The sequence below is a fragment of the Triticum aestivum genome, chromosome 6D, assembly GCF_018294505.1.
Source record: "Triticum aestivum cultivar Chinese Spring chromosome 6D, IWGSC CS RefSeq v2.1, whole genome shotgun sequence".
NCBI lineage: Eukaryota > Viridiplantae > Streptophyta > Magnoliopsida > Poales > Poaceae > Triticum > Triticum aestivum.
Window position 1 is genome coordinate 361,703,283 of NC_057811.1, and position 16,947 is coordinate 361,720,229.

Below are 16,947 nucleotides of genomic sequence, written 5' to 3' on the forward strand. Positions count from 1 at the left end.
CACCCCCGCTGCTCCTCCGACGCTCCTCGACCGCCCCTACACCTCTCCTCCTCCTCCCCTCTTCGCCTTAAATTGCCGCTCCTTCGCTGTTGCATCGCCACCCCGATTCGCCATCCCCGACGTTCCTTCGCCGCCCCTACGCTGCTCCTCCTCCTCTCTCCACCTCAAATGGCCACTCCTATGCCGCTGCACCACCGTTCCGATTCACCACCCCCGCTGCCCCTCCGCCGCTCCCCCGCCACCCCACGCACAGTCGCCGCCGTCCCGCCGTCCCCATTGCCGCCTCCCCGATTCGGCCGCCGTCCCCTAATTTTTACATCTCCATTTTGCATCATCTATTTGAGTTGCAGTTTTACATCTTCAATATGCATCATCTGTTGGAGTTGTTTTTTCTAAGATGTAAAAAACACTTTTTGAAGATGTTAATTCTTCAAATTTGCATCTTCTATTGGAGATGCACTTATAGAACGGAGGGAGTAGCAAACACATCTTATTTATCCATATTTGCATAAGGTGGAACTCAAAGTTTTACTATTTCTTAGCATGTCGCATCTCACTGAACGAACATCACTGAAAAATCTGAATTAAATTTAGAAAAATGCAAGCGTCAATGACAATTCTAAGACTTGAACTCTAACGGACTGGTTCCACCACAATAAAGAGTAGTATAGTCATGCTCAGATGCTATTACTTGTATCGCTTGATGCGACGTTACAGTTAATAAAGCGCATTTTATCCTTTTTGTCAAAAAAAAGCGCATCTTTATCTGGAAACGAAAGTGGGTCGTGCGCGCCCATGTGTACACGGCAGGGGGCTTAGCTGCCTAGCTGAGCGATGCACATCGCACACTTCTTCTATATAAAGCCCAAAAATGCCCGACCCAGCAAGATAAACCAAAAGTTGAGAACCTACAGGCTACAGGCTACAGCATTGCGCAATTAGCCTCACACGAGCAAGTCCCTCCCGGTAGTAGTACCGTACCACACGCGCACACTCCCGAAGGACAAGAGCAGAAAGAATGTTGAGCCCCGGCATTTCGGTCAAGAAGCGCCACGGCGGTGCCGGGTTTGCGCTCGGGTGTGGCTGCAAGGACGCCAAGAGCGTGTCGGTGATCTCTGCGTCGCCCTCGCCGTCCGGCGCGGGTACACCGACCACAACCGAGACGCGGCGCAGGGGCGGGAGGGCCAACCCGTCGGCGTCGACGACGACGGACACTCTGACCTCTGCCTCGTCGTCGTCCCTGCTATGGGAGGACGCCGTGGCGGAGTTCGAGTGCGGCGACGACGGCCAGTTCAAGATGGAGAGCTCCGCAGCCACGCAGAGCTTCTCCGGCCTGCTGCGCGAGCTCAACGAGCTGGAGCAGAGCGTCGTGTCGTGGGGCCGGAAGAGCCACCGCAGCCGCGACGACAAGAAAGCCTCGTCGCCGCCACTGGAGCACAAGCAGGCGACCATGAAAAGCGGCGTCAAGGGCGGCGACGTCACGACGGGCGGCGCTAAAGATCGCCATGTCGGTGACAGCGTCGAACCGGGGACTGTTGGTGCTTGCGTCGAAGTGGGGCTCGACGGCAGCGTGGCGGTGGTGAAGCAGTCCGAGGACCCGCTGAGCGACTTCCGGCAGTCGATGGTGCAGATGATCGTGGAGAACGGGATCATCGCCGGGGAGGAGCTGCGGCAGATGCTCCGCCGCTTCCTCACCCTCAACGCGCCGCACCACCACGACGTCATCCTCCGCGCCTTCGCGGAGATCTGGGACGCTGTGTTCTCGGCCTCCTACGTGCCCGCCCCCGCCGCCGCCCCGCCCCGCAAGTACACCCGCCGCGAGGAGCCCGCCGCTGGAAGGCCGCCCATGCCTCCGAGGACCCCTCCGCGCCACCACCACTCGCCATCACCGTCAGCATGGCGCGTGTAAACGCTCCGAAGTGTGCTTCCTCGATTCAACATACTATGTCATTTCATTTAATTTCCGGTTAATTAGCATTGGAGATTTGGAATCGCCACTAGCTTATTATTGTACGTAATACGTGAGTGGGCCCGTATAACAGAGTTCTTTGTGTTATTCCGTAGAGTATATTTTGTCTCCGTTCTTCTCACGTGCAATGCAACTGCGTTTGCTACAAAGCCAGCGCGGATTCCCGCCTACGACAAGCCCGAGCACGTAGGCGTGCCGGCGTGTACGTTCCAGACTAGCAGAAGATAGATCGGGCGTGCGTTGCTTCGGTTAGGAGTTGGAGCGGTGGGGACTGGAGACGAACGCCATGCATGCATGGGCGACAGCCAGTTGTGGTTGGATGGGAACGGGAGAGGGAGTACGTAGGGTCCGTCTCCCTCGCATGCGCGGCCGCCCGTGCATTGCGGCCGGGGCAACCTGGACTGCATGGTCCATACGGCAACTTAAATTGTCCCGTGCCCTTTCTCCTAGCTAGCTAGCACTGGATTATTCCTTGTGAAATTCCTTGCCGTGCATGCATGGCTCCCTGCTCCTAGCAATCACTAGTAAGAAAAGGGGCTTTTACCCCGGTTCATAAGGGCCTTTAGTCCCGGTTCTGGAACCGGGACTAAAGGGTCGTTACTAATGCCCTAGCCCTTTAGTCTCGGTTCTTACACGAACCGGGACTAAAGGCCGTCCACGTGGCCGGTGCGGGGAGCCCAGGCAGGAGGGCCTTTGGTCCCGATTGGTGCCACCAACCGGGACCAATAGGCATCCACGCGTCAGCACCTGGCAGGAGCTGAGATTTTTGTTTTTTTAAAGAGGGTGGTTTAGGGGTTTTGGGGGGTTAATTTAGGTGTTTCATATATTGTGTTAGCTAGCTAATTAATAGAGAGAAGTGTCCTCTCTTATCTTCGTGCTTGGTCGACGCTACGTACTATATACGTATGGAGAGGAGTAGACACGCTAGCTAGTAATCAAATGAAGGAAACAGAAGATCGTCATGAACATATGCATACAGAGAGAAGTGATATCGACCACCTCTCCTTCTCCGAGATATTGGTCGAACAACAAGTTCTCGTATATCTATCCGACACTACCGGCTACATATATACAATAATTATCTCTTACAATACAATCTCCTAATTATATTGTAGGAACACAGGGTCCACATAGTATTCTCCGTTTTCAGCGATCACGTGGTCAAGGAAGAATGCCGCCAATTCCTCTTGAATTCCTCGCATACGATCTGGTGCTAGGAGTTCATCACGCATCTGAAAGATCTAATTTGAAGAAGGGGGTCAATACATATATATATGAATAAATGAAACTCAACACAAATGATGGTAATAAAATAAAATTGTGAATATTATTGCTTACGCACTTCATATTGTTCTTCAGTGTAGCCCCGCTCACAGGTATGGTAGCGGATGGACTCGCAAACGTAGTATCCACAGTAATTATTCCCGGGTTCCTGCCACAACCACTTTACAAGAAATAGAGGTCAATCAAACTGATAAGCAAGCATGCTAAATGGTATTGATGAAACTACCGCTTGAATCACTAGGAGATGCGCGGAACATGCTACTATAGTACTTACTTTCGGGTGATTAAATTGCAGCTTCTTCGGCAGTCCCGGAGCTTTTGAGGTGAATTTTCTCCAAACCCTGCCAGACAAAGAAAACAATTACTTGATATCAGGAAATGAACAAAGTTGCTGATATGGTGGATAATGATCGATTTAACTTACTTCTGGAGCATTTGAGTCATGTTCGCATAGTCCTGGGGATCTTTTCGTCTCGAGTCTAAGACGGTTACTACTCCCGGCTCAAGCTTAATCTCTAGGAGAATATAGTGGAAGCTGCGCATGCATGCATAAGTCATCAATTACATTACCATAACCTGGACTAATAAGGGAAACCGAATATGCACAAGACAGTAACACTCACTTGAAGTTGTAAGGAAAGAGTATTATATCTTTGTTTTGATTTAATACCAACGATTGTAGCAAGTTGGCCTCGGCTTCTTTGGGATGTTTTTCAACCGTATATGCATCTATGAGATTTGTGTTAATGAACCCAATATCACCGATTTGTCTTTTCTTCAATTCGGCGATCTTCAATCTGCATAATATAGTGAGGATAAGTATAAATACATGCAATGAAAGAGCTGACCTATATAGAGAGACTTAATGACAGAAGTAGTACTACTTACAGACAGTAGCAAGTGATCGTTGTTTTATCGAGGGCCTTTTGATTGTAAAACTGGAAGAAATCCTCAAATGGAACATTCAGCAGTTCAATTCCAACGAGGTCATGCTCCGGTTTAACTCTCAGCGTCAAAGTACTCATCCCATCAGACTCTCTGCAGGTTTTCATGTACCAATCATGTAGTCTTCGCATCATCGTGCTTAGAGATCTGACATCTTTGACGAGAGGCTTCCCGTAATGGTATTTGTGTTCGTCCACCTCCATGATTTCATAATGTACATCGTCGGGCAGGTAATCTCCAAGATTGCTATAACCGGGCACCATACTCGGATCATTAGCGACGATGTCTTTTGACACCTTGAGCGGGGGGCACGATTGGTTCGCTTGTTCGCCGAGCTGGGCAATTTTTTTCCCAGCTCGTCGTTCTTTCATCCTTTTATCACTGACAGTACTTCCCGACCGCTCCGCTTCGGCATATGCCTTTGCAAGAACGCGCTCATAGTTGCCTCTCGGCGGAGACTTTGGTGGTTTTGTCAGGGCAGCCAGAGTGCGCTTTGCTTTCACCGGATCTACCTTCTCCTCCGGAGGTGGATGTTTCTTTGCTTTCACCCCTTCAAAGAAGTTCTTCACTTCGGCTCGCACGATCTTCGCGTTCTCCTCCTCGGTCCTCTCATATGGTAACTTCTCTGGAGTCTTCAGAGAAGGACCGAATCTGTATTGCCTCCCGCCTCTGGCAGCTGTACTGCTAGACGCCGGCAGAGCAGACGGAGCGGCTGCGGCTGTCTTCTTTCCTTGCTTACGAGGCGGAGGAGAAGGACTACGACGCGCCGGAGCAGCCGCAGCGGCGGCGGGTCTCTTCCGCCCTTGCTGACGAGGCGGAGAAGGAGGAGGCTGGCTGCTCTGGCGCGCCGGCGCTGGCGGAGAAGGAGGCGGAGTGCCGCCACGCGCCGGAGAAGGAGGCTGAGTGCCCTGATCACTCGCCGGAGGAGGAGGCGGAGGAGGAGGCGGAGTGCCCTTACTCGCCGGAGCCGTCCAGTTCGGAAGCTTGATGAGCTCCTTCCGCCATAGGCATGGAGTCTTCAGAGCTAAACCCAGCCGAGTCTCCCCTTCACCGGTAGGGTGGTCAAGCTGGAGGTCCTCAAATCCCTCCGTTATTTCATCCACCATCACCCTAGCATATCCTTCTGGAATCGGCCGGCAGTGGTAGGTTGCGCCGGGTTCAGTAGGTAAAACAGAGCCAACAGCCGCCTTGACTTTCAAGTTCTGCCATTCCGCCATAAGGTGGCAATGTTGAGACTCCGTGATAGCATCCACGGGGTAGCTAGCAGGAGCCGCATGCTCCAGCTGAGGCAGCTCGGTGGAAGCCACGCTGCTTCTCCGCTGAGATGGCGGTGTAGCTTGGGGGGCAGTTTCGGCATCTCGATTGCCGTCTCGTTCCTCTAGCGCTTGAACCCTTTCGTGCAGCTTCTGAATTTGGATCTGCTCCACTTTTTTCCTCCTCTCCTGGGTTTTGTAACCGCCCGCGTCCGGAAAACCAGCCTTCCACGGAACGGAGCCTGGCGTGCCTCGTGTCCGTCCAGGGTGCTCAGGATTCCCGAGGGCCATTGTGAGCTCGTCGTTCTCTCTGTCTGGAACGAACGTCCCTTGACGGGTATTGCAAGTTGCTCGTCCGTCCAACGACACCTCCCTGATACAGGGTCCAAGGTTCCGCCAGCCCCGAAGAACCAAGTCCGGCAACGGTCTGGCCAGTTCATTGTCTCTGGTTCGATCCCTTTATCAAGCAGATCCCTCTCAGACTTGGCCCACTTAGGCCGGGCTTTGAGGTAGCCACCTGACCCCGTGCGATGGTGAAGCTTCTTCTTCGCAGCATTCTTCTTGTTTGTCGCTGACATCTTCTTACTCTTTTCCGATGTCTTGTGGGCCACAAATGCGGGCCAGTGATCTCTGATCTTCTCATACCGGCCGATGAATTCTGGTGTCTCTTCTTTGTCGACAAACGTTTTCAGCTCATTCTTCCACCTCCTGAATAGGTCTGCCATCTTCTTAAGAGCATGAGACTTGATTAATTGCTCTATAACTGGCTTCTCCGGATCCTCCTCTGGCGGTAGGGTGAAATTTGCCTTCAGCTCAGTCCAAAGATCATCTTTCTGCATATCATTGACATAAGACACCTCAGGGTCTTCCTTCTTAGGCTTATACCATTGGTGGATGCTGATCGGGATCTTGTCCCTAACTAGAACCCCGCACTGAGCAGCAAAAGCATCCTTTGTCCGGAGGGGTTCAATCGGTTGGCCGTCGCGCGCGATTGCTGTGATCTCAAACCTTTCATCCGAGCGCAACTTTCTCTTCGGGCCTCGTCTCTTTACCGCAGTTGTGCTCGATCCGGAGGGCTAGAAAAAAGAAGAAAGACGAGTGTTAATTAATATGTGTACATACCAAAACAATGAATGCATCAATTAGCTAGTCAGCACAGGCTTAACTAATATATTTACCTGGCCGGACTCTGTTCGGTCACCGGAGCCGTCACCACGGGCTCCTTCTTGCACCAGCATTGGGTCACCGTCATGTCTTTCCTCCTCCACTCTTCGATCACCGTAGCCTGCTTCTTCACCCTGTTCTTCCAGACCATCATTGTCGTTAAGATACGACAAGATATCACCTCCGGCTAAGATTATGTCCCCCAACACCTCTTCTGCTTGCTCATCTCGTCCGTGCTCCATTGTTTCTGCAAATATTACAACATGGCAATTATTACACAAACATGACAGCAGGTGGATATATTAGTGCAAACGTAGACCTAGCTTATTCCGGGTTTGGGGTGGCCTAGGCAACGCTTCAAGGGTAGGGGCGCGGCGGGAGGGGGTAGGAGACCGACATCGTTTTTTTCTAGGGTTTGGGTGTCCTCGAGAGTTTTGGTCGAGCGAGAGGGCCGGGGGGTGCTCCCGTGGTATAAGTTATCACGGTCGAGAGGGGGTATACATATCGACCGTCCATCATGTCGAAGTTATCTGGGAGGGAGTTATATATATCGACAACGACGACATACATACACGGGAAAATAATGTTATCGGGGAGGGGGTATATCGACCCCCCCCACGTGTTGAAGTTATCGGGAGGGGGTTTTATATCGACAACGACGACATACATACACGGGAAAATAATGTTATCGAGGAGGGGGTATATCGACCCCCCCTCGTGTTGAAGTTATCCCCCTCGTGTTGAAGTTATCGGGAGGGGGTAATATCGACAACGACAACATACATACACGGGAAAATAATGTTATCGGGGAGGGGTATATCGACCCCCCCCCCACGTGTTGAAGTTATCAGGAGGGGGTTATATCGACAACGACGACATATATACACGGGAAAATAATGTTATCGGGGAGGGGGTATATCGACCCCCCCTCGTGTTGAAGTTATCCCCCTCGTGTTGAAGTTATCAGGAGGGGTATATATCGACGACGACAGACCCGATAAAACATAAGAAAACGAAGAAGAAATAAAAAGAGGAGAAGAAGAAAGGAATAGAGGAGAGGATTGAAGAAAAAAAAGAAAAAAAAAGAGGAGAAGAAGAAAGGAATAGAGGAGAAGAAGAAAAAATAGAAATATTCTATTTTTTTCTTTCCTTTCTTCTCCTCTTCTTTTTCTTCTTTTTTCCTCTTCTTATTTATTTCTCCTCTTCTTCCTCTCCTCTTCTTCTTTCTTTCCTCTTCTTATTTTCTTCTTTCCTATCCTTCTTTTTCTTCTTCTTCCCTTCCTAGCTAGATATATAAAACTTTTCTAAAATTGTAACTTTTGCATATATAAAACTTTTCCATGTGGATCATCATTTCTCATATATATCGAATATATATCCATTGTCATATATAAAAACTTTCTATATATGAACAAAAAACTTTCTATGAACAAAAAAACATTTTTGACATATATATTCATACATTTTGAACATCTACATACATACAATTTTTTTGTTCACATATACATTATAGCCACATACACATATACATCACATATGAACAAAAAAATTAAACTAATAAAAATAAAAAAACATATAGCCACATATGAACAAAAACATATAGCCACATACATACACATATACATTATATATATATGATCAAAAAACAATTAACTAATAAAAAAACAGAGCCGGGGCGGCGGCTCTCACAGCGGGGGCGGCTAGGGCGATGGCGACGGCGGGGGCGGCGAGGGCGCCGGAGCGCGGGGGCGGGACGGGGCGGGGGCGGCGAGGGCGCCGGCGAGCACGCGCGGGCCGGGCAGGGGGGCTCGGGGCGCCGAGGCGGCGCGCGCGAGCAGGGGAGCACGAGGCGGGGCGGCGCGTGGGGGCAGGGCGACGGCGACGAGCACCGGGCGGCGACCCGTCGAGGCAAGGGCGCGGGGCGACGGCGACGAGGAGCGGGCGGCGACGGCGAGCACGGGCAGCCTGGCGGCGTCGGGGGCAACTGGCGAGGTATCTGAAAATTTCCCAAGTGTTGGCTTATATAGGCACACCTTTGGTCCCGGTTGGTGGCACCAACCGGGACCAATGCCACCCTTTAGTCCCGGTTGGTGGCACCAACCGGGACCAAAGGTCCCTTTTCAGCAGCCCAAAGGGCGGGAAGCGGCGGCCTTTGGTCCCGGTTGGTGGCACCAACCGGGACTAAAGGGGGGGCATTGGTCCCGGTTGGTGCCACCAACCGGGACCGCGGCCAAAAGTTTAGTCCCACCTCGCTAGTTGAGAGGGGCTCGGAGTGGTTTATAAGCCCCACTGCGGCTGCCCTCTCGAGCTCCTCTCAAATGCAGGCTTACGGGCCTAATGTCACACTGTGCTGTCTGTGGGCCTATTGGGCCTTCTGCGGGCCTGAATCCTGGCCCAGGTTGGGTTTCTAGTCGTATTCAGGCCGTGGTGGCCCAATAGGTGGCAGTTTTTTTTAAAAAAATTCCAGTTTTTTGGTTCTGTTTTTTGCATTATTTATTTTCTTTTGTTTTTTGCTTTATTTTTTAATTCTTTTTGCTTTTAGGTCAGCAAAATTATAAACTGTCTGTTAGTGCCATTAGTTTTAGAAAAAATATAAACTTTCTATTAGTGCCATTAGTTCTTTATGAAAATTCTTTTTGCTGTATTTAGTTTTTTTGTTTTCTTTTTTGCTATATTTATTTTGTTTTGTTTCTACTTACAACAAAAAACTTATTTATTTTATTTTATTTTGTTTCTAATTACTTATTTATTTTACTTTATGATAATTCTTTCTGCTATTAAAGTTTCTATCAAAAAAGTTCTTTATGAAAATTCTTTTTGCTTTTAATGATTAAAAATAAAAAAGAGGCGCAATGCGCGTTGATTTGCTTCAAGCCTTTCGGAATAGTGTAGACTGCACTGCACATAGCTCGATGCAGTCTACCTTATTCCTCAAGGCTTGAAGCTAAGCAACGTGAGCATTGCGCCTCTTCTTCATCGTCTCTGCACTCAGGGCTTATAAACCGCTCCTAGTGCCTCTCAGCTAGCGAGGTGGGACTAAAAAACTGCTTAGCTAGTAAGAAACTCTAGTACCGGTTCGTGCCACGAACAGGTACTAAAGGTGCTCGTGGGGCCACAGCCTCATTAGTACCGGTTCGTGGCACCAACAGGGACCAAAGGGTGGAATTGGTCCCGGTTCGTGCCACCAACCGGGACCAATGGCCTTGCACAGCGGCGTGGTGGTGAGTTTAGTCCCACCTCGCTAGCTAAGAGAGAGCCGCACCTGTTTATAAGGTGCGGTGCGCCTGAGCTGTCGAGCTCCTCTCTAAAGCAGGCTTACGGGCCTAACCTCTCTGTACATGCCTGTGGGCCTACTGGGCCTTCTGCGGGCCTGAATCCTGGCCCATGGATGGGTTTCTAATCGTATTCAGGCCGTGGTGGCCCAGTAGGTGGCATAATTTTTAATTTTTGGCCTGTTATTTTTCATGCATTTACTAATTATTTTGAGCTATAAGACCCTAAAATTGAAAAGCATTTCAAATGAACTCTGAAAAGGTTGAAAGTTGGCATGGTATCATCATTTCATCCACATAGCATGTGCAAGAAAGTTGAGAGGGTTACGGCAAAAACTAGATGCACTTCTTGTACAAAACGGACAATGGTATCATACTCGTCTATTACAAAGTTGGCATGGTATCATCATAATAGTTGCGGGAGAAAGTCTTCACTTTTTCTTCGCTTGTGTCATTTGCTTATTGCGCCGTAACCATGGATAATCTTCATCGTTTATCAGGATGCTTGGGTCAGCCTTGACTTTGAAGGGAGGAATTTCATGAAACTTTTCATAATCTTCAGACATGTCTGTCTTGCCCTCCACTCCCACAATGTCCCTTTTTCCTGAAAGAACTATGTGCCGCTTTGGCTCATCGTATGATGTATTCGCTTCCTTATCTTTTCTTTTCCTCGGTCTGGTAGACATGTCCTTCACATAGATAACCTGTGCCACATCATTGGCTAGGACGAACGGTTCGTCAGTGTACCCAAGATTGTTCAGATCCACTGTTGTCATTCCGTACTGTGGGTCTACCTGTACCCCGCCTCCTGACAGATTGACCCATTTGCACTTAAACAAAGGGACCTTAAAATCATGTCCGTAGTCAAGTTCCCATATGTCCATTATGTAACCATAATATGTGTCCTTTCCCCTCTCGGTTGCTGCATCAAAGCGGACACCGCTGTTTTGGTTGGTGCTCTTTTGATCTTGGGCGATCGTGTAAAATGTATTCCCATTTATCTCGTATCCTTTGTAAGTCAATACAGTCGAAGATGGTCCCCTGGACAACGAGTACAACTCATCACAAACAGTGGTGTCACCTCTGAGACGTGTTTCCAACCAACTGCTGAAAGTCCTGATGTGTTCACATGTAATCCAGTCGTCACACTGCTCCGGGTGTTTGGAGCGCAGACTGTTCTTGTGTTCATCGACATACGGGGTCACCAAGGTAGAGTTCTGTAGAACTGTGTAGTGTGCTTGAGACCAAGAATATCCGTCCCTGCATATTATTGAGTCCCCCCTCCAAGCGTGCCTTTTCCAGTCAGTCTCCCCTCATACCGCGATTTAGGGAGACCTATCTTCTTAAGGCCAGGAATGAAGTCAACACAAAACCCAATGACATCCTCTGTTTGATGGCCCATGGAGATGCTTCCTTCTGGCCTAGCGCGGTTACGGACATATTTCTTTAGGACTCCCATGAACCTCTCAAAGGGGAACATATTGTGTAGAAATACGGGCCCCAGAATGACAATCTCGTCGACTAGATGAACTAGGACGTGCGTCATGATATTGAAGAAGGATGGTGGGAACACCAGCTCGAAACTGACAAGACATTGCGCCACATCACTCCTTAGCCTTGGTATGATTTCTGGATCGATCACCTTCTGAGAGATTGCATTGAGGAATGCACATAGCTTCACAATGGCTAATCGGACGTTTTCCGGTAGAAGCCCCCTCAATGCAACCGGAAGCAGTTGCGTCATAATCACGTGGCAGTCATGAGACTTTAGGTTCTGGAACTTTTTCTCTGGCATATTTATTATTCCCTTTATATTCGACGAGAAGCCAGTCGGGACCTTCATACTGAGCAGGCATTCAAAGAAGATTTCTTTCTCTTCTTTCGTAAGAGCGTAGCTGGCAGGACCTTCATACTGCTTCGGAGGCATGCCGTCTTTTTCGTGCAAACGTTGCAGGTCCTCCCGTGCCTCAGGTGTATCTTTTGTCTTCCCATACACGCCCAAGAAGCCTAGCAGGTTCACGCAAAGGTTCTTCGTCACGTGCATCACGTCGATTGAAGAGCGGACCTCTAGCTCTTTCCAGTAGGGTAGGTCCCAAAATATAGATTTCTTCTTCCACATGGGTGCGTGTCCCTCAGCGTCATTCGGAACAGCTAGTCCGCCGGGACCCTTTCCAAAGATTACGTGTAAATCATTGACCATAGCAAGTACGTGATCACCGGTACGCATGGCGGGCTTCTTCCGGTGATCTGCCTCGCCTTTGAAATGCTTGCCTTTCTTTCGACATTGATGGTTGGTCGGAAGAAATCGACGATGGCCCAGGTACACATTCTTCCTGCTTTTGTCCAGGTATATACTTTCAGTGTCATCTAAACAGTGCGTGCATGCGTGGTATCCCTTGTTTGTCTGTCCTGAAAGGTTACTGAGAGCGGGCCAATCGTTGATGGTTACAAACAGCAACGCGTGCAGGTTAAATTCCTCCTGTTTGTGCTCATCCCACGTACGTACACCGTTTCCATTCCACAGCTGTAAAAGTTCTTCAACTAATGGCCTTAGGTACACATCAATGTCGTTGCCGGGTTGCTTAGGGCCTTGGATGAGAACTGGCATCATAATGAACTTCCGCTTCATGCACATCCAAGGAGGAAGGTTATACATACATAGAGTCACGGGCCAGGTGCTGTGATTGCTGCTCTGCTCCCCGAAAGGATTAATGCCATCCGCGCTTAAACCAAACCATACGTTCCTTGGGTCAGCTGCAAACTCAGCCCAGTACTTTCTCTCGATTTTTCTCCACTGCGACCCGTCAGCGGGTGCTCTCAACTTCCCGTCTTTCTTACGGTCCTCACTGTGCCATCGCATCAACTTGGCATGCTCTTCGTTTCTGAACAGACGTTTCAACCGTGGTATTATAGGAGCATACCACATCACCTTCGCAGGAACCCTCTTCCTGGGGGGCTCGCCGTCAACATCACCAGGGTCATCTCGTCTGATCTTATACCGCAATGCACCGCATACCGGGCATGCGTTCAGATCCTTGTACGCACCGCGGTAGAGGATGCAGTCATTAGGGCATGCATGTATCTTCTGCACCTCCAATCCTAGAGGGCATACGACCTTCTTTGCTGCGTATGTACTGTCGGGCAATTCGTTATCCTTTGGAAGCTTCTTCTTCAATATTTTCAATAGCTTCTCAAATCCTTTGTCAGGCACAGCATTCTCTGCCTTCCACTGCAGCAATTCCAGTACGGTACCGAGCTTTGTGTTGCCATCTTCGCAATTGGGGTACAACCCTTTTTTGTGATCCTCTAACATGCGATCGAACTTCAGCTTCTCCTTTTGACTTTCGCATTGCGTCCTTGCATCGACTATGACCCGGCGGAGATCATCATCATCGGGCACTGGTTCCTCTTGATCTTCAGCAGCTTCCCCCTTGCAGCATCATTGGGCACATCGTCTGGTTCCTCTTGATCTTCAGCAGCTTCCCCCGTTGCAGCATCACCGTATTCAGGGGGCACATAGTTGTCATCGTCCTCTTCTTCTTCGCCGTCTTCCATCATAACCCCCATTTCTCCGTGCCTCGTCCAAACATTATAGTGTGGCATGAAACCCTTGTAAAGCAGGTGGGCGTGAAGGATTTTCCGGTCAGAGTAAGACTTCGTATTCCCACATATAGGGCATGGACAACACATAAAACCATTCTGCTTGTTTGCCTCAGCCACTTCGAGAAAATCATGCACGCCCTTAATGTACTCGGAGGTGTGTCTGTCACCGTACATCCATTGCCGGTTCATCTGCGTGCATTATATATAATTAAGTGTGTCAAAAACCATTACAGAACATCATGAATAGATAATTAAGTGACCAAATTAATAGAAGTTCATCATCACATTAGAACCAAAGTACATACATAGTTCTCATCTAACAACATATATATAGCTCTCCAGAGCATCTAATTAATTAAACCATACATTGAAACTATGTAAAACATTTCAATGCGAAAACAAATGCGATCATAATCGCAACCAAGGTAACAATTGATCCAACGGCATAATGATACCAAGCCTCGGTATGAATGGCATATTTTCTAATCTTTCTAATCTTCAAGCGCATTGCATCCATCTTGATCTTGTGATCATCGACGACATCCGCAACATGCAACTCCAATATCATCTTCTCCTCCTCAATTTTTTTTATTTTTTCCTTCAAGTAATTGTTTTCTTCTTCAACTAAATTTAACCTCTCGACAATAGGGTCGGTTAGAATTTCCGGTTCAACCACCTCCTAGATAAATAAAATCTATGTCACGCTGGTCGGTATATTTGTCATAAACAATAAATGAATCAAATAGTTATAAAAGATAATATATACCACATCCGAATCATAGACAGGACGAGGGCCGACGGGGGCGGATACCAAAACCATCGCACTATGTAATAAGAAGGAATAAAATAGTAAGAAAATTAGACAAGTATCTATCTAAAGTAAGAATTTTTTTTCTTTCAAAAAGAAGATAAGAACAAGAGGCTCAGCACGGTGGTGCCGGCGACGAGATCGGCGCGGGCGGTCGACAGCGGTGAAGACGGGAATGGGACGTGACGGGCCGCTAAACCTAGACAAATCTCGAGGAAAATGGAGTTTTGAGGTCGAGCTTCGAGAGGACAAATTAAGCTTAACTAGTGTGGCTCGGGCATTTCATCGAACACCTCATGTGCATAGGAGGTGAGCTAGAGCACCACAAAGCCCTCCCCTCGCCGGCCAGAGAAAAACAGAGCACTGGAGTGCTCTGCTCGCGGGCGAGGGGTATATATAGGCACCTCATTGGTCCCGGTTCGTCGCATGAACCGGTACTAAATCTGAGCCTTCTGTCCCCGTTCATGCCAAGAATCGGGACCAATGGTTGTGGGCCAGGAGTGAGACCCATTAGTCCCGGTTCGTGTCTCGAACCGGGACAAATGGTTTCATACGAACCGGGACCAATGCCCACGAGGCCCCGGCCAGCCCCTGGGCTCACGAACCGGAACGAATGCTCCCATGGGTCCCGGTTCGTGACTGAACCGGGACTAATGGGCTTGCCATGCCCGAACGAAAGCCCTGTTTTACTAGTGAATGCCAAAACTCGTACTATATCAGCACCATTATTGCCTGTACTCGCTCACTGGCAAGGCCATTAGGTGATCGGTACAGGTCACTTATCTACTGTGGCTACCTAGCATCAATCATCGCCATCTCTGACCAAGTTTCTCGCGTACGTATACGTTGCTTCGATCTTCGATCGCGCGCGCACCTGCCGACTGCAGGCATCATATCAGCAGACGATCGAGATAGGCGATACGTATTGGACGCACGTGATCGACCGCAATGATGCGCTGATGCACGTACACGACAGGAGGAGACAACTACGAAAAGCGTATGGAATCTTAGCACACATAGATACATGCGTACCGGTCTAACGGAGAACACCGCGGCCGATGCGTAGTAGACAAGATGCACCTAGCTAATCTCTTCCTTTCCGAGACAGACCACGTCCACGGGCGCGATGGCGTTTGTGCCGTTCCGTATGGAGGCGGTCGGCGCGGTCGCGGAACGGAACAGATCCGTCCGCGCCAGCTCGAGTACGGGCCACGGGAAGGGACAACGGACAGGCCGGCCCGGGGTCGCAGGTCGTCGTCCCCTCCGCTTGTCTCCACCCCCGCCCGCGGCATCCTCCGTACGTCATCACAGGTCACCGGTGCCGCTAACCGTGTTCCTGATCTCCGAGAGATGCCCCTGCGCGGAGGCTGGCGGGTGGGGGCCAGCGCGTCGGGATGCGGGGTCATGAGTAGGCGAGGACAGCGCGTCTCCGTCTCGGTCTTCCAGTTCAGTTTAGTGCAGTAGAGAATTCGGAGTATCTGCTTATGCTTAGCAGATAAGACGCACGGCGTGGACCGTCCATCATGGCCTGGATCGATGACGCGGCCCTGTAAATTACGGTGCAAGTTGAGCCTCAACTTGAGCGCCGGCGAGATGCAGACGCATCGGCGATCGAGAACGTGTGCTGTTTTTTGGTTTTTTACGTCAGAGTGAGGTGAGCAAACTGTATTTTACAGTACAGACCAAACTGGCGCGAGTAGTCAGTACTACTAGTGTTCAGCACTAGCGTCTCTACGCAAGCAACAACGCTATGAGTCACGAGTAAGGACAACGTGGCGTAATGGTGTCGTCACCGCTGTTAATCCTGCAAGTGTTGTGCCCTTGGGAGAAGGCTCGTAAGTACGTCATCATGGTACTGAATAAGCACTAAGTACTAGTACTGGTTCGTTACTCCAGTCCAGCAAAAGCAGCCATGGGAATCGCCGAATCAGATACTGACAGAGGATACAGTATTTAAACGCGATCAAAAAATAGAGATAGTTGGACTTGTAAGAAAATTATCATAATATTAACAATAGGTGTAGCTCTTGAGTAGATAGAAATAATTGTACCTGAAGCATTTCTCGGTTTCTCCGGATTTTTCGTCAGTCATGGTATTTGCTATTGGAGTTGGTTGAACTTACCCGCCATATACCATCCATAAGTAGGTAACTGCTTCCCCGAAAAACAAAAGCCGCTACTGCTTCCTTTTGCCATGACCAAAAGTTTTGTATGTGCGCCGCTAGCACACCAACATTTCGCCCGTCACTTGATATGCGAACGACGTTCCCCACCCGACATGCAAACGATGGTGCACATCTAACCATCGATACCCATAAGCAAATCGGAGCAGGCCACATGATCATTTATTAAGCACCTTTTTAGTGAGATCGGCCTATAAAATGCTCACAGGAATTAAGGCTCAGAGAGAAGACTAGTTAGAGAATAGAACAAGCCACTCGAACCAAGAATGAGAAAAGAAGGACTGGACTAGATTGTGGAAGGTCTTGGTGCCTTCAAAACTGCGGCCTTTCACTTGGAGATTAGCGCATACATCACTGCCAACTGGAATGACGAGGTATAAAAGGAACATGATAACTTCTCCGGTTTGCTCAATTTGCAATGCAGCGGGGGATAACTGGAGGCATTCTTTGTTTGAATGTAGCATGG

General features: G+C 49.2%; 1 protein-coding gene across 1 annotated transcript; it reads left to right on the forward strand.

Annotated features, from left to right (window-relative positions):
• Positions 1–886: 886 nt before the first annotated feature.
• Positions 887–2,108, forward strand: LOC123141647 (transcription repressor OFP8-like). The gene has a single exon (XM_044560737.1). It carries the CDS (start codon positions 1,019–1,021, stop codon positions 1,907–1,909), a length of 891 nt encoding a protein of 296 aa, XP_044416672.1. The 5' UTR covers positions 887–1,018; the 3' UTR covers positions 1,910–2,108.
• Positions 2,109–16,947: the final 14,839 nt, after the last annotated feature.

Excerpts from the sequence above, each read along its gene's own strand:
- LOC123141647 (XM_044560737.1), top strand. The coding sequence starts at position 1,019 with ATGTTGAGCCCCGGCATTTCGGTCAAGAAGCGCCACGGCGGTGCCGGG.